We start from the raw sequence: 24,987 nt of genomic DNA, 5'->3' as shown, positions 1-24,987 counted from the left end.
GTACGCGGATAAATAAGAATGGAAGGGGCCAATTACTTTAGAGTAAGATTTTTTGGGATTTTTTTAACAATACAATGTGTTCGGGTGGGTTATTTACTCGATTTCTATTTTTGGGCATTCTTATATACTATTCTGCGAGATCAGTCCTGTATAGTGGAAAAAGCCCCTATGGTAAATCCATGCGTATGAGTATGCTTATTACGTATACGCAAGAGTTCTACTGTAAGTTTTAATTTACATTTCTATTAATAGTTAACCTATACATATAGAGAAATGCATCTATTAAATTAGTCAATTAGCCAGTTTTTTGTCGAGTGTAAAACTCAAAAAGTAGTTTTTTTTTATAACAGACAATACAAGCGATGATCTGAGTAGAAGATGTGGAAGTGGAAAATAAAAATAAATGAAAAGCCATTATAATGAGTTAGCTGTTGCTCATCAAGCCATAAGTTCTTCCTGTTTATGCTTCGCTTAAATGATACCAACTACCACTGCTACAAAAGCAGCAGCAACAAAATCAACTACTCGAAAGAAATAAAGCATCAGCAGAGGCATCAGCCGTAAAACAACAGCCAAACAAACAAATTGTAAAACACCAACTGCAACAACAACAACAACAACTACAGCATCAACATAAGTTGCAGCAGTAACATTGAGTGTTAGCAGTGGCCCCAGTCCCAATGATAGTAACACAATAATAATAACTAAGAAGCTAGACGAATAAAGTCCTGGCTGACAAGCATTGGAGAGACAAAAGGGACGAAAGCCTGCTGCTCACAAAGTGCAGTGGGTGAACAGAGGAAATTATGCAGTTCACTACTACCACTGTTGTTCATCGTAGCATCTTTATGTTTGCATAGCGCAGGATGCAGGATATATAAAAAATACTACTAAAGTTTATTATACGAAAAATACACACACACACACCAACACTCACAATAAAAACGAAGCGGTTCGAATGAATGAATGAAGGTGGAGGTGGTGGAAAATGACTGTCAGGTGGAAGTTAGAGGGGATTGTCACTGTCGAATGCCAGTAATGAAGAGCTTTACAAGAAAAGTAACATTTGTTTTGCTGACAAAAACGCTAAGGTTATCATTTCAGACTGGGGAAAAGGTTAATGATCTTTGAATAAAACAGAAAAATACTACCGAATGCAAACGACCTGTTTTAGTTGTTGTTGTTTTGCTCTGCTTGGTATTTCTTTAAATAATCAAAATAGGGAGAAAATTCAATTTGAATGTAATTTAAATTATTCTGCAGGGAAATTTTGAATACAATTTATTTTTATTAAATTTTCAACAAGTTTTAACAAAATAATCTACATTCTGTAAATTCGATGAAGACGCATACGTGTAAAAGTATCATATCTAAGATCAAACTCATTTAGTAACTTGAGAATGGTGCTCTACATATCTAGATAATAAATATACTGTATAGGTTATGCCCTTAAGAATACGCAAAGAAGGATCGAAATTAAAAAGAGAATAATATTCGTTGACGCTTCCATAATTGTTACCATATCAACCAAGTGGCTAAAGAGTACCTCAACTTTATATTAAATTGCAGTACAAACTCCATGGGGCAAAGAAATCTCTACCATTCTCTGCACACAATAGTGGCCAATGTGATTTTATATTCCTAACATTAGTAGCTTGGAGTATGTGTTTGTGTGCAAATACACACTCCTATAAAACTGACACATAAAAATCTTAAGCAATTGCCTTACATACTAAAATTCTTAGCATACCTTTAGGCTGATAAGGAAATAAAATTTTATGGCACACTTTTTGACTTTCGATACTAATTCCTTTTTATTGTTTTATTTTTTTCTGTCTTTCTCTCTTCTTCTTTTTTGTATCCAATTTCAGACTTACTTTACATTTGATTCTCGTGCCGAACAACAAACTGAAGTTTACCCCCGCTATGGCCCACATCCAGAATTGTATCCAAATCGCCGGGGGGAAGTTGTACAGGGGTAAGTAAAAAAATAATTTTCTAAATTGTATTGAAACAAAACGAGTTCCCTGTCGGGAGTTTTCCCCATTGCTTAGGTGTTGTGCTCTGTCAAATGGGTAATATTGCCAATAATTTAATTTTATTTTGTTGTTTTTTTATTTTTCCCTTCATTGTTTTTATTATTATGCGTTAAGCATTTGGCAAATGTGATGGCTGCCATTCAAATGTCCTGGCATAGTGCGTGAAGAAATATAACCATAATCATATTTACGCCTTAATAAAAATCCAATACAAACATTCGCAATCGTTGTAAAAGGAAAGTTGGCCGCAAACAATACCAAACACAATTGCGTAATATTCCACGCCCTTGCCCTTCCCCCCCAAAAAATGTAATGATAACGACATCAGCTTTGAATTTCTACTCCCACTGCAAAAAAATTGCCCTTAAGCCCAGCACGCAAGCAATAGGGAAATGTGTATGTATGTACTTAGTGGTTGTGTAGTAACAATAACAGCAGCAAAGCCAAATACTAACAAAGTCAATATCGATATTGTTCAACAAGAAATTCTCATCGAACTCGTGGAAATGTTGCGTTTTGCTTGCTACACAAGAAATTCAATTACCGTAAAATTCGATAAACATTGGCTTTTCATGACAATAAACAAAACCAACGTTTCTTGGGCCAGGGTGGGAATATCCTGGATGTCTTTCATACACCCCTCGCCTTGGCGAAAAAAAATGTAAAAGTTCAATTTCTTTAAATTAGGTAAATAATTTAGACTACAAGCTATTTACTGAAGCTAAATTTTAAATTCAATTATTGCCATGATAGCAGAATACACAAGTAGCCCAGAAGTATGCTGTGGCTAAATAGCTGTGAATTTTAAATGATTTTGGAACTCAATGGTTTTTGTTTATATGTATTTAATTTTCCATCAAAACAATTTTGTTCTACTTTTTTGTTTTTCATTTCATTGATTTTTTTCTCATTTGATTTAAAATTTATTTTATTACCGCACAATAGTCTCGAAAATTGCCTAGAATATAATTTTTTATTTCTTCATTGAATTAAATGTCCACAAAATAGTTTATTCAAATGAAATTTTTATGTCCCAAATATCCTTAAATTATTACGATAGACATTGTAATTTGTTTAAATGTGTAGCATATGCTAAGGCATACAGAAAAAAAAACTAAACAAAATTTAAAACTATTGTCAAATTTAAGGCTTAACATTTACATATACAAATACAATACAATTTGTATGTGTGTAAATTAGGGTGCATCAATAGTTTATCTAAAAAGTATGAAAGGAAAATCATAGATTTCAAAGAGAGGTACTTTATCAAATTAATGTATATTTTTAGTTACGGGAAAAACCTATCCATGACATTTTATCAGTTATGGCTTTCGGAAGCACATCTCTGTCCATATAAGCCCAAGACTCCCTAAATGCCAAGGCGCTGCTTGTTTGGTTGAAATTTCATAGGTACAAACAGAAGGTATCCAAGTAAAGCAGCTGCCAAAAATTAAAAAAAAATAATTCAGTTTGTTAAACCATTATCAAATCGGTCCACCCTCATATGCATTAGCAGTGTATATGTGTACGTAGGCGTTAATGTTTGTGTAGTTTCTTCCAATAAAAAATATTGAAATGTTTTATTCTATTTAATTCGTCTTTGAAGTCTATGGTCCGTGTAATAATACTTTATAATATTTTATTTCAATTAAACTTTTCCAAAAATCAAAAAAAAAAAAAATATATAATAATTCCGATATAGTTCTGTTTGAAGAACATAACATCCATATTTATTGGAAAATGTACAATATAAACATTTGGAAATAATTCTGAACGCTGAGCTTTGGCTTTGAACTTTTACCTTAGTCATTGAGGGGGATTTTCAATGCAAATTAAATTTAAACACAGTTTTCACTGTTTCCATATATTTTTAAATAAATTTAAAACTCAAAACTCTTTCTTCTCCCTTTTCCAGATCATATTGTGAACGCGAATATCGTGATTGCCGCCTACAAACCTGTTACGTTCAATCGCCTGCCTATCCTGGTCTATATCCCAGAGCCTTAAACTGCCGCTACAAATTGCACACACGTCAGCCTTACATCAAATTGTATTTGCAAAACGAACAGTTTGCGGTCGATGGTCAAAGGTAAGTTCGAAATGCCAAAATGAGAAAAGTTTTTCCTCAACAGTTTTAAGTATTCGCGAACAACTTTTAAACTCTAGTGAAAAAAGAAAAAAAAAACATTGGCACATGGGGCCATGTAGGATGCAAAGGACAAGCAAGAAATTAGCGTTTATTTAGTTGTTAGTAATTTGTCATTTTGGCACGTTTCCGTTTTTTTGGTTTTTGTTTTAGTTTGGAAAAATAACAACAACAACAAAAATATGAATACTTTAAGAACTGTTATGTCATTTCTTCAACACTAGGCAACTGCTGTTGCTGGCAGCTGGATCTACTCATCCAGTTGACTTGGCTTCGCCTTTGCCTAAAATGTGGTGGAATTCTTCTGGCACAGTGACAATGGCAATTTGACAAACCTAACAAATTTGTGAAAGCAGTTTGGCCATTTGTTTTGGCAGATCATTCCATAAACTATCCAAACTCACACAAACACGCACGCACACACACTCACACTTGCAAAATCACTTTAGAGAAACAATCTTAAAGTGCTTGCTCAAAACTGTACATGTGATTTTCTCAATAAAATGTAAATCGTTATATTTATTTTCCCCCATTTCCTCAGCTCTAATAGGAAGATACGAACTAAAGTGCTAACTTTTTTTTTAATATTATTTTAAATGGAAATTTTTGGTAGAAGAAAACAATTCCAAGAAACACTGAAAATAAAACTTTTGCCATCATTTGCAAATGAAGACAAAAGTTGTTCTCCATTTTTCTCCTCCTGCTGCTGCTGCTTCTGCCGAACTATTTTTATCCTTCAAATTTTAAACAGTTCGATTCTTTATTTTTTTGTTCTCGGGTAAAGCTCCTTCGTCTGTGGCGACAACCAACAAATACAAGTATTTATACGTTATCAATGAACAAAAATATGAAATCATGTTTCCCCTGAAGACTTCTTGCGCGGGTTGCCCAACGAAAAAAGTTTTTCCAATATTTTTATGATTTCATTTCGCATCTCATTATGGAGTTTGAACTTTTCCAACGAAAACGTGAATGGCTACAAACGATTTAAAAAACAAGAGGAGTGTGTGTGATAACACACACATACACATACATACTCTCGTTGGTATTTGTGCGTCAGGGAAATCAAATGTCAGACTATTTTGCTATGAGTTTTATCTTTTCAACTATCAAGTTTTTTGTTGTTTCTCTTATTTGTGTGTGCTGTGCATGTGTGAGTGTTGTTTGAATTTATGGGGTGTTTGTGCATTAAAAAGTTTTAAATAACTGTTTATTGAAATTGATGCGTTATGAAAGTTGTGTGTAGGTATGTGGCGCCTCATGTCTGTGTGTGAAATATGTGGATGTCGTCTTGTTTGTGACAACCTTATTTGCGGTTGTCAGTTCAATGCGTAAAATCAAAAATTCAAATTAATCTTAAGAATTTATATAAAATACTTTTAAGTTGCTTACAACTTGTTTTCATGATTTTTATTTATTTATTTTTTATTTGTAACTGGTATATGTATATGAAAGGCATGATCGGGTTGTCAGATCTACGGCCAGAAACTGTCCAGGTTTTACTCGGCCAAGGGCTGTTATTGCAGCCTATTGTACAATATAAACGTTAATGTTACACCCAAGACTTTCTAATAGACTGCGTTTTTTTTTCAAAATAGTTTTCTTTTTTCTATGACTCATGGTCATTCTAAGAAAACCCTGACTGTTTTTTTAAATTTAATTAAATTTCCCACTGACATTATTTCAAGGACTTCTTTCATACAATTTTAACTATAACCTTTTTATAGAAACCCCAAAACAAAACCGAATAAGCAAATCATTATCTGTGAAATTCAATTTCCATCTTCCCCTCCAAAATATATTTCCTAAAAGCATTTTTCCCAAATTCAATTCCCTGTAATTTGATTTAAATAACACAAAAAACCCCAAACGATGAACGTCAACATTCCCATTATGTTGCTCATTTCTTTAACTGCGAGTGACAGCCACCAAAAGTAGGAAGACGAAGAAGAAACACAAAATAGCAACAACAACAACAGTAGCAGCAGCATTTTAATGACACTTTCTAATCAATTAAATGCTCGAACTGAACACAATGAATGGCAGAAAATCTAATCACCGATCTCTTCCATGGCAAAACATTGATTGAAAAGTGCTACAAAGTCGATACGCTTACGATTTCTGATAGAAACCAATATAAATTGCTGGAATTGTTGGTGTTGTATTTCTGGCTGGGTCCAGCACCAGCAGCACCACCAATACCACAACGATGGAGTATCTGTCAATTTAAATCTGTTTCAATTCCGCCTGCTATTCCTGTCTTCAGTTGATTTTCTTTCACTTGGTTCAATGAATATGAATAGGAAAATTGAGTGAATGGAGGAGGGAAGAATGGAAAGGAGACTTAGAGGAACTTGCAAGATGTAGACACAGCAATGCTCATACATTAATTTCCGTTCATGGAACATAAAAAAACTGAACTGAAGAAAAAATGAAACAAAATTCCAAATAAAAAAAAAAAAAAACGAAATAGAAACGAAGAAACGTCGTTGTCGTCGTCATCGTCGCCATCGTCCACTCGGACAGACATGAGGTCTTCAAGTTAAATAAGCATATACTTGTTATGCAGTCATTCATCCATCTCCTCGGAAGACTGAAGAAGACTGAATGATTCACTGGGTAGCTGTGAAACTCAAGAAATATCCAACTGACCCTGTGGTCCTTGGCACAAGGACATCGAGTGCTGCTAAAGCAAACAGAATGGCCAGCTAACAAATGTCCTGCTCAGGTCGTTTATATACCATACAAATGTTGCTCGTGTACACATTTGTTAAACTGGATGGGAATTTAGTTGGCCAGCTAGCTTTCTTATCGTTTCATTGCCAGTCAGGATTCCAATGTTACTGTTGCTTGTGTCGTAGTTTCTTTTTTATACAGGATTCCTTTCGTTATCATTACGTGTTCATTGAACATTAATGCTAAGGAAATAAGCAGGGAATAGTGATGAACAAAGCAATAGGATGAAAAAAATAAGAAAAAAACGAAATCTGAAAAGCAAATTCAAATTAAAAGCTTTGCGGAAAATGCAAAAGAGATAGAGAAAGCCAAATACAAAAAATATCCGCAAGTAACTCATGGTTAAACACTTTAGTTTATCTAAAGCTGTTCGTGATATTAAACAAATAAATATTTAAAGGGAGAAAAGGACACAAAAATGCGGAAAAAACAAAATGGAGTACAAATTCGAATCGTGATAATAATAAAGAGTGTGCTGGGAAGAAATTAAAAAAAAGTAATAATAATTAAATTATATTATGATGCGAAAAAGAAAATATAACTTGCAAAATTTGACATGATATATTAGTGTAGTCTGAATATATAAATATACAACATGATGACTTCAGAGAATACAAAATACGCCAGTTAAAATGTTCTATTTTAGTTATATGGAAGATTCCAAGTCGTCCATTTAAAAATATTTAAAACTTTCTATAGGGTTCGGTTATAATTACAAGGGATAATTGTTAATTTTCTATAGCTTCTAAAAAGATCAGTTCCCTAGAAAAGAAGTATTATATCTTTAATTAATTTTTGGTTATTCACTTCATTTTCCAAATTTGTCTCATTCTTTTGAAGATATCCAAAACTTCCATATCAATTCGAGTAGAGCATGCAGCCCACTAACTACCGTCCATATTTGCCTTTCTTTACGGGCTAAAGTAAATTTTCAACAACGATTTCTGTCGTGTGTTATTCTTTCACGGTGGGGTGGAAACGAAAACAAAGATAGAAAACACCTGCTCTCCTGTTTTGCCAATTACATTGTAGACCAAAAATAACATCAGGTCTGATCACATTTCGCAAGAAAGTTAAGAGAATAAAACCTTTTAAAAATAATGAAAATGACAGCAATACACCCGGTTACGACCGACAACAATAACAATAGTAAAACAGCAACAACAAGAGCAACTGACAAACTAAATGCGTAACAATTGTAATAAAAAGCGGATGTAGCAGAAATTCTCTAACGGTGAATAATTTTTGTGTTCGCAAGGGCAGAAGAGAAAGGAAATGCCAAACAAATTCCTTAACGCCAAAACAACAAGACAAAGGTCAAAACGTTAAGACAAAACAAGCTGTAAAAGCAGGGGCCGTAAAATGTTAACAAAATTGTTAAAGTCACAAAGAACAACGAACACACGCACACACATACACACACTTTCAGCAAAAGACGGCAAACGAGGACAAACAGAAGCGATGACCTTCTTCATCCTTCATAAAAATGTCTATAAAAATTAAGATGTCATAACCTAACCTAAAAGTAAATAGAAACAATGAAAAATATGCCACCAGAAAACAATTGTTTTGTTATTTATTCGCTTGAAGAGAAAAAACAACAACAACAACGACGACAACAAAAAACACGAAATAATATTAAAATATTCCGTTTCCGTTTTTTGATTAATTTCAGCTAAAGGGAGGAAACACAGAAGGTAATGTCAAATGAATTGGTGTAAACACGACAAAAAACGAAACAAATTTCACTTCAATTAAAACCTTCAGCCACTCTGCAAAAAAAGTTATTACACTGTAAGAAGGCCATTGCAAATTGAGGTGTTATTTTATAGAAGGGTGTGTTGCGTAACGTGGTTTTCGTGTGTAGGCGAGGACATGCAAACGTGCTCAATGAAAAAAAAAAAAACATCTCTTTGAAACAGACTTTTGACCTGCCAAGTGTGATTTAATTTGAAAACTCATAAAACACCAAACTACACCAACAGCGAGCCAACCATCCAGCCATCTGCTAAGCCTACGAATCGTACAAAAAAGAAAGAAAAAAATCGTTTGGAGTCTTTTTTTCTAGTTTTTACAAGAATTTAATTAAAACCTGAAACCTAGGAATAGAAAATATGAATTTTTAACATGCACGTTTTTTCCTCAAATATTGATAGAATTTAAAAAAAATCAACATGAAAAAGCAGCCAATCAGAGTTTTTGGTTTGGAAAATGTTTTTCTGGAGGTATGCATTATTAAGATAAAAATTCACAGTTCAATGGAGAAAATTCTTGAAAGACAATTAAAAAAATATATGACAAAGACATAATCCTACAGCACTACACCTGGGCTTGAACATTGACAAAATAAAATCTCATTGGAAAAAAATAAAAAAATTTCCCAGAAGCTGCAAATTATGACACTAATCTGTAATTTCTGCTCAGATCTCAGATTTACCAGAAGAAAATATCGAAACATCAATAATAACGCACGAAATCTATATACGAATCTGAATAGCAACTCTGTCATATGCACTTCTTGGTGTCTTGATTTATTATTTTCTAAACAAATGACTTTTGTTTTCACCATACATCAATATAACGTCATTCAGCCTTGAATATTGAAGGCCTTTCACGATTTTTGATGCCTTATGAAAAGGCCCATGAATTTTTTATTCATACAAATCATGCATTTCTATTTTAAACCTGAATAGTCTTATTTAGGCATAGGAGGTAATCAGGTCTAACTCCGATAAAAAAAAGTTGTACAAATCTTCTGTATATTGACGACTTCTATAGGTCTTTTATATATAGTCTGCACTCAGGAGGTTTCAATCGTATATTTTCCCGATGTGCTTATATTATTCATTTTTATTCAAATCATTCCTCGCTTTATACTAAAATTCTTTCTATGAGTTTGAACCTCCTTGTGATGAAGGAAACCACATTCATATTTAATCATTTACATTTGCCTTCACATTTCCTATTGCCCCCTTCTTCTTCTTCTGGTAATACCAAAAATTACGTCAATAATTATTCACCGCACCGAGTTAATATCATTTGCTAAACATTAACTCCACGTTGTAGCAAATTGTGACAAATGTACGTGACGAGGGTGACAAATTATCTATTCCAAGTTTAATAAAATTAAATTGCACCTCCTGTTCCATTCTGGTCACCCTGAGGACAAAACACACGAAGAGCGAACGTTATCTGCCACCATCATTATTATTATCGTTATTATTGTTTCAATGTGGCACAACGTGTTTACGGCTGGCACAACATTGCAACGTTTCATTGGAAACGATAAAATTTGTGAAAAATGCATATCATCATCATTCGATCATAAATCATAATTCAATTTTACAAATTGCTGGCAAATGTTTCACAGCAAATATATGGGGACGACCACGGCAGTGCAGGGAGAGGCGACGAGGCGGAAGCTAGTAGCAGAGTTAGAGGTGAATGTTTTGGACACATACCCTCATTTAAAACGGTTGCCTGTCATCATCAATTATTTAAATGTAAAATGGAAATGTTGGAGGGAAATTGAAAATGAGCGACAGCAACAAAAACAAAACAGTGAAAATAAAAAATGTGGACATTGTTCGGTAACTTTATAATTATGGCTAACTTGGTATTACATCCAGAGGAACATTGCTGGACTGACACATAATCATTGTCCTGATCAATGTCGGCAGCCGCCGTTACTGACTGACTGATGCTGCTTATGCTGACTTTGATTCTAATGTTAATGCTGATGTGACAGTATTTCGTTCGTTCGCTCTCTCACTGTCGTCATTGACCACCCCTGCTGGTGGTGATGGTACTGCTGCATTTGTACTTCAGCATGACCATTATGGTTATCGCTAAATTCCACCATAATAGTAGGATAACAATTTCATCATGTGGTCTACAAAAAGTAGAGACACCAAAACGGACAATCACACCGACAGACGGTTACTGGACTGGAAATGTGCGTGTGTTTTTGTGAATAATGATGATGACGATGACAATCAACCAAATCGCCATCACATTCCCAAAAAATAATCACTTGAAATGTTTTGTTAAAATTCATGGATGATAATGAGCATTCAGGACTGCTATTCTGTTCGCGCCAATGTTCAAAAGTTCTGCGTTTTATGCTGTCACCGTCGTGGTGGTTCGTTGAAATTTTCATGATACAGCGCTGACAATGATGAGGATATTAGAAAGTTTTAAACCTTCAAGCCAAGTGACGTTGTAATGATGCGAAGACGAGGTCATTAATTCCTAGCTTATGTTCTGGACAAGTAGTCAGACGGAAAACGTGAGCGAGACAAAGTGAGGAAATGAATGTTTGCGACACTTTCCAAGTAAAATTGTAACATTAAAATTTATGATTGCTAAATATTCCGCTAGACATCACCGGTGTCATTTGTTTTGATTTTTATGTTTATATTCTCTGTCTTCTCCTGTCTTTACAGATGTGAAAATGTCATGACCTGTCCCATTCGCCACATTGGTTCCGGCAACGAGCACTGTCCCTACGATTGGTTGGCTGTCTACGATGGACGCGATGAACATTCCCCATTAATTGGTAAATTCTGTGGCCTAGGAAAATTCCCATTTAGTATAATAGGTAAGTACGAGGAAATGTTTAAAAGAAATATTAAATCGTGTTATTTGATAGTTTACCTAATGCCAATGATTTTTTTTTCAAAAAACAATGTAATTCTGAAATGGCAGAAGTCAATTTTAAACAAATCAAAAATATTTTGAAGTTGCTGAAGTCAATTTGTAGAAATCTTTGAAATCTATAAACGTTATAGGACATTCGGAAATCTTAAATCCTGGGTTAATTTGATGGGTCTTATCAAATATTTCCTTCGTAATCAAATGGTCTCAGTGATAAATCTAATAACATATAGATTTCATACTTGCCTTGGATTTCTATAAAATGCGTTCGGGTTTTAAATAAGTTGAATTAAAATTATGGTAGACATACTTCTGGCAAACATAACTTCGTTTCTAGGCATTACCTTAACGAAACACGCTCTGTTGTCTTGCCTAGTTACAGAGCTCCACACCTGGCGATAAATATTCGTTAGGGCCAGTAGTACGTCAATTAAAACGGAAATTATCCAATAGCTTTAACTTATTTTTTATTCGGTTATTAATGATTTTTACGTTGTAAAATATTATAATTTATCCAAAAAAAGTAAATAATATTGAAAAAATTCTCGCCATATTTAATTCTCCATATTTGATTCAATATTTAATATGAAAAGTGATGACTATGCCATTTTTTAATAGAATTCACATGTTATCTATAGAAATAATATTAGTTTACCACTTGAACTTTAAAGTTCTAACGGTATTCTAATAATAACCCTTGACCCCAATGCATTTGAAAAATGTTTAAATGTATTTCGTCGATGTGTATGCTGCTTGCACGAATATATGTGAATGTACTTGGCATTTTATTGAATAACTTTTCAATTGCAACAGTTCAGTGTAGTATTGAAATTGAATGTGAATAAAATTAAAATTTTCAAAAAACGAGAGAAATTCCATTTCCCCAAAGTGAGTTAGCTTATTCACTTAGTATAATGTTTTGCCAAATAACTGTATTTATCCCTTAAAGGAGGAGAGAGAAAAAAGGCTAGCAATGTAAATAACCAAGTTAAAGAAGTAATTTATGCAAACCTATGATTGTATCGATGAAGCGGAGGTAGTGGTGATAAAGTAACGGAAAAAGTTGTTGCAACTCTGATAGCTTATGTAGATTTTTTATTAGTGTATGTGTGTTGCCTTGTTGACCCTTTGACATGTCCTGTTAATTTGTAAATGCATCCTTCCATTCTGTTGAACATACACAGAAACACACACACATTCACAATCCCATGCACAATCCGACAAATGATACCAATTCCACCTTTGCCCCCAATCGATACAAGATCGATAGTAGTTCCGAGCTATGTAAATGGCTATGAGTACCAATAAACATTTGTAGATTTCGGACTGGCTGTATGTCTGTTTGTATCAGTAGCTATTCGTTTGTCACTTTGGATTCGGTTGGTATATATTGCTGTCCAGTTGAGGGCATGTGGGTGGGGCCAGTTACAGATTGAAATTTGTACAAACGGAGTTCATAATCAAAACCCAAATATGTCAGATGAGGGATATTGGAATGCTAATGCAATTAATATTTATTAAATGTTTATTTGGACCAACAGCATATCACACCTACATACATACAGCTGCATTGGTAGTCATTTAGCCGCATTGGGCATTGATGTCTACATTTTGTGACAAAATGTTATGCGATGGCCATGGATACAGTGAAAGAAAATTTGATTAACAAGATTGAGGTACATGTAAATAAAAAACAAATCTTAATCCCAGTTTGTTGTTTTTTATAAAAAACAACTATTTATTAGTGGGGAATGTATGGCATTGTCCGCCGAGGGGTAAGGCAGGGAAGACTATAGTTTCGGATCTCGCCACTGATCCTCATCAGTTCCCTTAGTTTTTTGTTGGGATATTCTCCCCAGAAGCTATTAATAGCTTCTTTACAAAAAAACCTTTCAAACCCAAATGTCTTGTGACAATTCGAAGTTCTTACGTTACCAGCGATACGACCCCAATGAGAAGTTCGTTTCGTTGGCGCCTGACTTCGTGGTCAACAAGGCATTTACAGACAACTACAATACATTTCCCACTGCTATGTGTCGTCACTTTGTGACGAATGCACATAACGTTGCTGTTGGTATTGCTAGTTAAAGCAATAAACCAAACAGTATGAGCGTGCCTCGTCTACAACTTCAGTAGTGTTTGGCGGGTTATTTGGGTTATTAAGCCTGACTATTTTGCAAAAACAAAATACAAATGGTATCCCAAATAACCCGCCAAACACTAAAAAACAAATCTTAAAATTGAATGTACAAATGTTAAGAACTTAAATTCAAACATAACTGAATTATAGAAGAGGTGGGTGATATATAGTAGACGTAAATTATAGTCAGGTGCCTATCAGGTTCCAAATGTTAATACAAAACAATGTCAATACTTAAGAATATTGGCTTATGGTAAATATGCCCTCGCCAAATAAAAATTGTATTCAGCCTAACTCAGGTTTACAAATGTAGCAACTCTGATCCTGCTCTTTGTGATTTTATTTTGAATTTCTTCCCCTTTGTCACTTTTCATACCTCTCTCTCCTAAGAACTCGGCAGTGTTGCTTACAAAGGTTGCATGTGTAAACCCCGAGTAAGTAGTTACTTTTTAAAAGGATTCACTGTTTTAATAAAACTTCAGTAGTGTTGGCGGGTTATTTCGGATACGATTTGTATTTTGTATTGCAAAAGAGTCAGGCGTAATCCTAGTTTTTTGTTTTATAAAAACAACTATTTGTTAGTGGGAAAGTATAAACCCTAAAATACTAATAATTGATCCGCCATTTATATAGGACTGTAGTAATAAGGCCGTAAAGGTGTTTTAACAAATAGACAAGTGAACAAATTCTAATTATGCCACTTTTTTTAATTTTGCTCCGTGTATGCTACCAATAGCAACATCTATACTACTTCGAATGTATGTCAACTGCATTCTCTTAACCTCCTCTCACTCCACCCATCCAACATTTCATATGTATGAATTTGTTTATTTACAGTGATATCGTTTTTGTTGTTCATGTTGTTGTTATTTCTTCCATTACAGGCACTTCACAATACATGTACGTTGAGTTCGTTACATCACCTGCTGGACCTCTACTGAATACTGGGTTTCATTTCAATGTTGGCAATTGGCCAGGTCATGTTGAAACGGCTGGCATTAAACACGGCATATGCGATTGGCTGCTAAGTTCAGACTCGCTCAAAGATAGCAGTGCCAGTGAGGGTATATTCCTCAGTATAGCCCATTGGTATCCACCAAACACCTCATGCAGTTATCACATCAAAGGACGAGCTGGTGAAATAGTGCGTCTATATTTTCCAAGGTAAATTTAACATTGCAGCAAACGACTACCCAGAAAAAAGAACAAAGCATATATCTAAATTAAAAAAACACACTGAATACCAAAGAATTGCACAAGCTATACAATGATGACCAACACAGAAAAAACAACAACAACTACTATATCAGCTAGGAGTGTGTGTACTGTTTGGTCCTTTATAAATCAATATGACAAATGTTTGTGTAAATTCTTTAAACCAAAATTAACACTGCAACTGAAACTGAAATTGTTTTCATCTGGAAATATATGCACATATATATGTATACATATGTGTATATCCATGTGTGATGAGTGTATGGATGTGCACATGCAAAGGAATGCTGTTGTGTAGAAGTTGCATTTTATTTTTCTATCTGTGCCTTAGTAATTAGCCGGACATATCAGAGTATTTCTTTTACAGTTATAGATGAAAAAAATGTGTGTGTCCTGGACCTACATTCTTGATAATGTTCCTTTTCTGTAGAAATTCGATTTGTTGTTACCCAAAAATGTAGAACATTGCTTGACATATTTTTAAATTGAAAAATCGGGTTTGTTGTTTTTAATTAGGAAGACATTAACAAATCGGTTACAAGTAGAGAAGAGAGTTATAATACTAAAGAGAGAAAATCCTTAATAATAAATTTAAGCTGATCTACAGCAATTCTCCTTTAAATCGAAAGCTATAAACAACACTACTTTTACTTCTTGGCATGATTCCTTCTCTATAAAACCTTAAAAGTCCAGTGAGTCCATTGAAGCATTTCTTCTGGCTTATTGACCGACCACAATACATCATCCCCAATCCCCTCCCTACCCGTATTTATCATTAACGAATTTATTAAAAATCCTTAATAAATAATTTCAACAATATTATCTCCTTTACGAAACATTTTGTAAACCTTGAAAATAACCACAACAATTAACTATTCTTTGCAAATTTTCGAACGATTTTCCTTACAAAACTTCTAGCTGTGGCATTATCATTGTTTCAATCTATTATGTCTTGAGTAAAGTTTCCTTAAGCACAGATCACACACATACCCACACACACACATACACAACCACTCACATGTATACAAAAACACATATACAGCTAATAAATTATTTACCACAAACACACTAAATAGCATCGAGTAATCCTAACGAAAGTTCTAAATGAAAATTCCTAGAAAATTTAATCATGTCTAAGGCAAATGTTCTCATTTACGACAATTGTTGGTTGGTGATGGTAGCACTTCCTCCTCTGCATCTTCTTCGTTTTCTTTATTTCTAAGGCTTGAAGCAAACTTGCAACTTGTGTCAAAGATAGTTTCGTGTTGAGGTTTTCGCCGGTTTTTAGTTTCAATTTCAGACAAGTAGTTGTTGTTGTCGTTGCTGCTGTTCTCTCAAGCTCCCGCGCTTACATTTGGCCATTAACTTTAACGGCAACAACTCTGCCACATCTTATTCCAAGTGTAACATATTTTTGTGGTTGTTTCTGCCCCAACAACAACAACAGCAGCAACAACAAATTCTTTCAATTTCGTCTGTTTTCATGGCAATATTTTTCCAAGTGTACGTAGGTGTGGGTGTGCGTGTTTCCCTATGTTCGCTCACTCTCTTCACTGCCAACGGAAGTGGTTGAAGAAAAGTGAACAACTTTGTATTGTTCCGAGAAGTTGATGAGAACACAACGGCAACAACGCCACAGCTGATTTTGTTCGGGAGGTATGCTCAGTCGTCTTCAGTTCGCTGCTGCCTCTTCTTCTTCATCGTATCCTTCTTTTTTTTGCCACTTAAGTATTTTAATGAAAATTCTAGTAAAGATTTATGTGACGTTTTAATTTAACCTGTCACTTGGGTTAAAATGCCGCGTCGTCTGGTATTGTAAAACTTTATATGAATGTTTGTTGTTTGCTATTGACTGTATATGTATGTGTGAGTGATTGTGTATGCGAGCGCGGGCTTGTGTGGGATTGTTGATGTTAATGCAAACATATGTGTGTGTGTGTTTGTGTGTATTGGTCTGTGTCAAGAGAGTCATTGCTGTTGTTATATCCAACTGTAAATGTGCTGTTATATGTCACGCTATACAATACCCACTCTTATTCTTGGAAATACAAACACAAATACACACACACACGCTCACTCACACAACTCATAAACATGCAATGAAAAATGTTTTGGGAAAAATGAACAAAACACCAAAAAAAAAAAAAAAATAAGAAGAGTAGTAGAAATGTCAGCACAGTATAAACGCTGTGAAAGTAAAAACTCTGATGTTGAACAGACATAAAAATTTCACTACAAATAATTCTGATGATGACAATACTGATGCTGCTGCTGCTCCTCACCATGATGATGGTCATGAAGGATGGCTGTTTGTTAAAAAACAGCATCCACCTTTAAAACTTCACATCTATTTTATTTTTGTTCCCCTTGATAAAGACATATGACTTGTGACATTGTTGATGTTTTTTTGTTATTGTCATAAGCATCATTGTCATCGTCATTGCTGTCGTCGTCATCATCATCTTCGTCGTCGTCTTCACAATTACCCTTACAGATTATTGTCTGTAGTCTTTGTTGTATGAGTTTTGTGTTGAAAATGGGAATATTTTTTGTTATGGTCGAAAACAAAGCTGAATTTTTACTACGAATGCAGATTGCTTTAGAAGATGAAAGAGGTTTTTGTACTTCAAAGTTGAATCTTGGGTTGGCTAAAATCAACCTGAAAAATTACTGATAACAACAAATTAGATTCTGCGAGAGCTATTATTTGTAAGAAAAACTATTCAAGATTTCAGATTCAATTCAAGTCCCATATTATAAAGAGGATATCTTTTGGTAAATAAAGGTGCATACCAAAACTTTCAGCATCGTTGGTATGTCTAGGATGTTCAAAATCCTTTTATTAATAACATTGCATGAAATGGAAATACTGAAATATTAGGTTTGTTTTGTTCAAAAGTTGTTTTTAAGAAATATACACTTTCATCTTCTATTATAAAATCATTGATATGTAATTCCATATAATACGAAATCTTGATCTTTGAACACCTAAACATCACAAACGATTTGGGAAACTTCTATACATTTTTCTCTCAAACTTAAATATTTTATTAATAAATGATTATTTTTCAATTAAATTTAGTTTTAAAAATAAGCTAGGAGGGTATAGAACAAGATGGTATAGAACAATAAAATAAAACAATTTTTAGAATTTCACTGAAATAATGAGTGTTTTCTAGAAGTGATATACAATAGAAGCGACATTGTAATATTCGAATCATATTTGAATTTCAGAAAATATATTTCCAATTACAAATACAAACTCGAATATAAATGGAATATTACTCAAATTGCGGCAATTTGAATTACACATTGTTATAAAGATTTTTAAGATTTCATTTCAACCCAAATATACTTTTCATTACACCCTGTTGTACATTCACCTTTTGTTAATTTGTAAAATTCAGCTTTTCATTATTATTCTGTATATGTGTTGGTATTTTTTATATTTTTTCTCATTGGGAAGTTTTAAAATTCTTTGTTTTACACCGGGAAGCACATACACGTTGAGAACATATGGTAGTATATACGTGTGTGTTTGTGGGTGGAGATGCCCAGCAAACCATATGGCATACAACACGTATTCTTATAATCTGAAGTTTTCCCCCCTAATAGCACTCCCCCCAATAACTCCAAACTAAATTATAATAACATATTGAATAAGCTCGTGACCGGAGTTTCAACCAAAACAAGATTAATTTTAACACCTTGTTTAGGAATTGCTCTCAGCTTACGATCTGAGTCCATCAACTTGGCCAAGCGTGGTTAATGATCTTAAGCCTTCAGTGTTCGCTAAATCTGTCGTTTAGATTTGGAAGCAAAAATCTACAGTTTCAACTAACTTTCACCTGGAACTCCAAAATGTTTTGTTTGCTGGGTGTATAAATAGGATATACGTGTGTATGATAGTATAATAATACATATGCGCCAATTGCTGGAGTCAGCAAATTCTTCGTTAAAATTGGTGTCTAGACACTGTCAACATTTTGCAACCGTTTAAAACTTATTCAAAGGGGTGTATTTGGAATAGGGTGTTTCTGAAGTGGAATGATAAAAAAACATTACATTTCAAAAATATTTATGTCGTGATCTACATTAAGCCATTCAATTTAAGAAATAATCCTAGTTACAAAACAATAAAAATCTCATAGATTTTTTTTCGAATTTTGTTTACCGAACTTTGGTCCAAACTAAATTTGATCATTCCTTTCAGAATCTTTGTGTAAGCGAACATCATCACTCTCCCACGTTTACATATTCAGAACTTCGTTCATTGTGTTGGCCATTTAATTTGCAATGCCTTTGACTTCTTTTAATATGAACACATTCGCTATATACATGCATATGTTTTTGCATCAACAATTTAATTATCGCGCAAACATCCCAAAAAGAAAAGAAACTACAAAAAAAAAAGTATAATTTATTCGTTACGTTTTTCCTTCTTATTTCTGTACTTTTGGGTATTTAAATTTATTACCGAAGTACCTTTTTTGATCCGCACTTTTGTTAAGTTTCTTAATTTTTGTAACGAAGACATGAGCAAGCAAGCAGCATGTTGTTGTTCTTGTTGTCATTATGGTGTGATATATGTATTGCAGGCAGATTTTGACTTTTGTCCTTTGCACACTGACTTGCATTATGGCCTTCGACTGCAACCAACACATACGCGCCGCACACATTTATATTCATTTTGGAATTCGTTTACATTTTAACTTTCATCCGATACAGGGTTAACGAGAAACAATGCGTAAGAATGCAGTACGATGCATATTAAAGAGGCAATGCCATGGTGTATGGCTTAACGAGAACTACTTCTGTTAAAAAAAGAGTAATTTACTGATTGATCTTGTTTGAAGAATAATTGGGATTAAAAACTCAATTTACTTGTGATATGAAGAAGTCACTAAGGAAAGTTGATATATAAATTAAAGAGTTTTTAACTTGTATGGAATTATATTTATACCCTACACAACTATGTTGTCAGGGTATTATAGCTTTGTGCAGCCCCAAATGTTTGTAACGCCGCGAAATATTGGTCCTAGACCCACCTTTAAGTATACCGATCGTCATATCTCGACTAGCTGAGTCGATCTAGACATGTGTGTCCGTCCGTCCGTCCGTCTGTCCATTATAATTTGTAAACACGATACAGGCCACAGTTATGGACCAATCTTCACGAAATTTTGCATGTAGGATGGGTTCTGGCCAATGAAGACCCCTATTGTTTTTGGAAAAGATCGGTTAATATTTAGGGGGTGAAATGGACCAAATACTAAATTTTTGTCGGTTTTTCTGGTCGCTCCAGAGGCCGCAATTATGGCCCAAACACCGCGAATTTTTGCATGGAGAAGGGGATCGGGTCAGAGAATAAGCATGCATGTTTTTATAAAGATCGGTCAATATTTAGCGGGTCAAATGGACCCTGACTTTTGTGTGAAAAATGACAAAATTTGTATTCTATGGTATATATATTTACTCCTGGAGGATGTAGACCCCAGGAGTTGATAACATATCCAAGAGGAGTGGTTGACCTTTAAATTGATACCAAATATAGTAATGTATCTACTCAGATGTGGTAGTTACAGTCAAATATTTACATGTGCTTACGTATTCAGATATTATTTAGTAATCCATTACCACATTAAAGGGAGAAATATCGCGCTGATGGCTTTGAAATTTTTCATGAAGTTCCAGTTATGGTCAAGAACAACGCCTACAATTTTCGGTGATGATCAGATTAACATTTTGGGATGAAATGGACCGAAAACATAATTTTTTGTGTGTTTTCGAGTAGAGTATAATCCGAAAATCACAACACACCCACCGTGAAGGTAATCTGGACAAGTAATTAGAAGGACTGTACAAGAGGGGGCAAATATCAGGAAATATTACTCAGACTCGGAATAAACATCCTCAGAAAGTTAGAGTTCGTGGTAGTTGTGTAGGGTATCGTATGGTCGGCCCCGTCCGACTATACTGCTCCGCTCACTGGTTTTTATTTACATTACATTTTATTTTTATATATTTTGTTATTTATATTAAAAGTTATATTTTTGTACTAGACGCCTGAAAGTATGCTTTGGACATCTGAAGAAAAGTCATAATTAATATTGTCGCATCAAAATGAATTGCGCATCCTACAACGGAGTAATAATGGTTCATTACAGGAAAGTTTTTCTTTATTTTATTTTTTTTTTTTATAAAAATGAAAAAATACACCTAGTGTTGTAAATTAAACCGTATTTTCCCCCTACTTTTAATTATGAATTAATGTATTTAGTTACATTTTATGGACATGTGAGAAATGGCAATACCATAAACATTTTTTTTCTTAATTTCATTGTGTTAAATAATTAAATAATTATATGAAATTAAATTCTGTACATTAAACCATCATCGTTACTATTATTCGATTTTATGCTTCTTTGTGTTCGCACACATGGGTATGAAATCACTTCATTAAGGAATAATAATGCATATTAATCATGGCATTTGAGGTTTAGAATTATTCAATTGTGTACATATGTATGTATGTAAAAGAGATAGAGAGAGTAATTAATTTGGATTGTATATATTTTTATATAGATAATTTTCTTATTTGTAATTTCCTACTACATATTTTCTCAATAAAAGTATCACACATTTTCATTTGTGTTTTTTATTTCTTAACAAGTCATTGACATACCCTTTGTACGTCAAAATCATAGGAGCCATATTAAGATATTAACCTTAACGCCTCAAAGTATGCTTTGAAATTAATTCAAGAACTTATTTTATGTGGCTCCTTCAATATGTACGTTGCTAAATGTCAAGTGGCATTGGCGACCTCTGTACAATTCTGTTTGCCTGGTATTTTGGAAAAATATGGTTGCTCAACCAAAATTAAAAAAAAAAAAACACAGGGTGACACACACAACCACAAAAAACAACGAAATTCGCCTGCCCTCTTGCTAACAAAATATAATAAATAAAAAGGAACAAAAAAAAAAAAAATAAAGCATAAAAAACATTTTTTTATTGAAAAATAAAACACAATATATATTATTACAAATTATTCATATTTTCGACTTATAGATAGATATAGATATAATTATGTATTTTACTTGTTTCTATTTATTATGTAAAATATTCGTTTGATTTTTTATTTAATATTAGATTATATGTCATATTAAAAGGCTGCCAAACATTTTCCCATGTTTAGAATTTGTAGTAGGTCAAGTATTTCAATTACAATTCTCTTGATAGCCAGTGTATATCCTGAAAATATATAAAAAATAAGAAGAATACGTGGTAGGACTGAAATAATATTTCGAATACGTGGTAGGACTGAAAGTTGAATTTCATGCATTCGAGCATCTAGAACACCAGTAGATAGTCTATATTTTCTACTCATATTTACGTAGCAAACTGAGTTTGTTGGTTAGTCTGGATCCAAACCAAGCAATTTTGATTTAAACTGAATGGATTTCCAGCGGTGACACAATCATTCTCGCAATTGCATTCCCCACAATGGAACAGTGTCCCGACATCACGGAAAATGTGCAAGGCAGAATCAAGCTCGCGTGTATATATAGGTGAACTTCTGTATCTGAAAAACAACAAGAATATATTAAAGTCGTAAATTATTCTTCTATTCATTTAAAAAAATTGGAAAAACAAAGTTTACGAAGAAAACTGTTTTTAACTTTAAGTGATTGCTTTAAAAATAAATGCAAATATATATTACCTATTAGCATTTAGGCTGGTGTATTTAAATAATATATTATCCTTAATATTTATAAGAATTACAATTTCCCAATCATTGCGATATGATGAAACTTTAGGCCGATTATGAATGAACAGCCACGAAGAGATATAAATTTAAAATGCGACAACGTTTTATCGATGCCAATTGAAATGGAAATAAATCACTGCTGTACGAACGGAAGTAGATTAGAAAGGAAGAAACTACAGAAATAAATCAAGTTTTGAATTGATTTCCCTCTATGAAAAAGTCATTTTATTTCCATTATATAACTCGGTAAACTTTTTTTCTAACAAACAGCGGCAGAAAAAAGAACAAGAGACACACATAATAATGTCTCTTCTTTTTTGCTGCTGCTGCTATTACATTTCCATACCAATGGCATTTGCTTGCTGTTTGTCGTCATACACATACACGCATAGAAATAGACACAAACACACAAGCAAACATGTAAACGTATGACACACATATCACACGATGCTGTAGCATAAATCCCCTCTTTGATAAAATGGAATTTAATAAAATTAATAGAAAAACTTTTTCAATTACATTTTTCGCTTTTTTGCAAAAAAAAAAAAAATCCAAACAACAACAACAGCAAAAAAAGTTAAGAGAACAGAACTGGAAAAAAGTAATAATCGTAATAATAATAAAAATGGGATGAATGGTTCACAAACAGTACAAAGAGATGAAAAGACATAAACGAAACTCTGCATATCATAAAAAGCCTCAAAAAGTAATATCAGCTGTGAAATGTTCTGCTGGTATGTATGTGTCCGTGTCATATGGGGGAATATAGTCAGGAGAGCCAGACAGACAGCAAAGGCCCGTGACTTTTTGTTCAACAAAACGACAGTGTTGCAGTATTTGCTATTTAACTGCCACATATCCTCTCAATATAAAACTTTCCAGACCTCTTTAAACAATTCACGTATTTGTAGGTAATACGCGTCACATACACACACTCCCATACATTCATATTCCGTGGGCCTGAGGGATTGTAACACACATTCAATTGCCTGTGGTCGTGTGACACATACAAAGCATCTCACAAAAGACACAATTTCTGGGTTTTTATATTTTGTTGTTGCTGCTGCTGTGTGCAGTAATAACAAAATTGTTGAATAACTGCCGTAAAATGAAAAAAAAAAAACAAATAGAAATAGAAATGAAAGAAAAAAACACATAAGACTACATAATCACAAAATTGGATACAATTACATTTGGGCCTGACTAATAAAATATGACAAAATATTTTATTATATGGGCCGCTATGCGCAAAAGACATTGATATCTATGTATTTGTCTCAGTCTCAGTTGTAGGCAACACAAGGCCATAAACTGAACATTTATATTCATTCACCTTTCAAAAAATATGAAGTTTCAAACAAAGTCATTCTATTACTAGGAAATGCATATATACAGAGAATTTTATTTTCCATAGCTACAGATTCAGAGATACAATGTTTATCTATAGATGATGATCCATTGATAGCACAATATATGAAATGGGCTGAATATTTTATACACGCCGCCAGGAAGAGAATCTAAATTATATGAACATACATTTAGAATTAAAAAAATGGCTATCCTACTTTGTGGATCAGTTGGTCCTATAAATATACCAGCACAAATCTTTATATACAAGAGGGGATAAAACAAATATATATTTGATTTGGAAAGAATTTGCGAAATATAGACCTTGCTGCCGATATTTTGATGAACCACATTTTTGTAGATTAGAGTAATTTCGTTTCAAAAAATTGAATATTGAAAATTTTTTACATTTATTCATTTCGTGGTTTCAAAAGTATGTAATGGAATTTGGCATCTGTCAAACAAAATTGTCGTATTTATTGTCCTGAGAATCATGAAGTAATTGAAGGAGAGGCCATTACATCGAGAAAAAATCTCTGTTTGGTCAATTCGAATCGCTATCGTCACATGTTAAACGACATTTTGGCCTTCTATTGAAGAATATGTAGATTCCACAATACGGTGCCAGAGACGGTGCCGGTTATTGCAAGAGACATTTTCTGGCCGCATATTTTCTCGTCGTGGCGATATCAACGGGCCACCAATATGAAGCGATTTGACTTTTTATGGGGCTACGCGAATAAACCTTCTACTCTTGAGCACAAGGAATCCTACATTCGTCAAGTTATAGAGATACCGCCCAATATCTGCCAAAAAAAAGTGGTCGAAAATTACCTCAAAAGGTCTCCCACGAATTGTAGTTTTTTTTTTTTTTTTGTAAATTTATTAATTAATTAATACCAGGAAAATTATATTTTCTCTTCTAATACATGCC

At 33.6% G+C, this 24,987-nt stretch overlaps 1 protein-coding gene across 1 annotated transcript in view; it reads left to right on the top strand.

Moving 5' to 3' along the window:
• The window catches only part of LOC133329473 (uncharacterized), a 135,325-nt gene that overhangs the window by 106,519 nt on the left and 3,819 nt on the right, over positions 1 to 24,987 (top strand). The window contains exons 4-7 of the mRNA XM_061537947.1: positions 1,872 to 1,978; positions 3,955 to 4,128; positions 11,367 to 11,521; positions 14,602 to 14,881. Coding sequence (XP_061393931.1) covers positions 1,872 to 1,978; positions 3,955 to 4,128; positions 11,367 to 11,521; positions 14,602 to 14,881 — 716 coding nt within the window. The remainder of the gene's footprint in view (positions 1 to 1,871; positions 1,979 to 3,954; positions 4,129 to 11,366; positions 11,522 to 14,601; positions 14,882 to 24,987) is intronic.

This window comes from Musca vetustissima, unplaced genomic scaffold, assembly GCF_032173495.1.
Source record: "Musca vetustissima isolate MV318-11 ecotype Yass unplaced genomic scaffold, APGP_CSIRO_Mvet_v1 utg6568, whole genome shotgun sequence".
Taxonomy (NCBI): Eukaryota; Metazoa; Arthropoda; class Insecta; order Diptera; family Muscidae; genus Musca; species Musca vetustissima.
The sequence above is the reverse complement of the archived record's forward strand: the minus strand, read 5'-3'. Positions and strand labels throughout refer to the sequence as shown.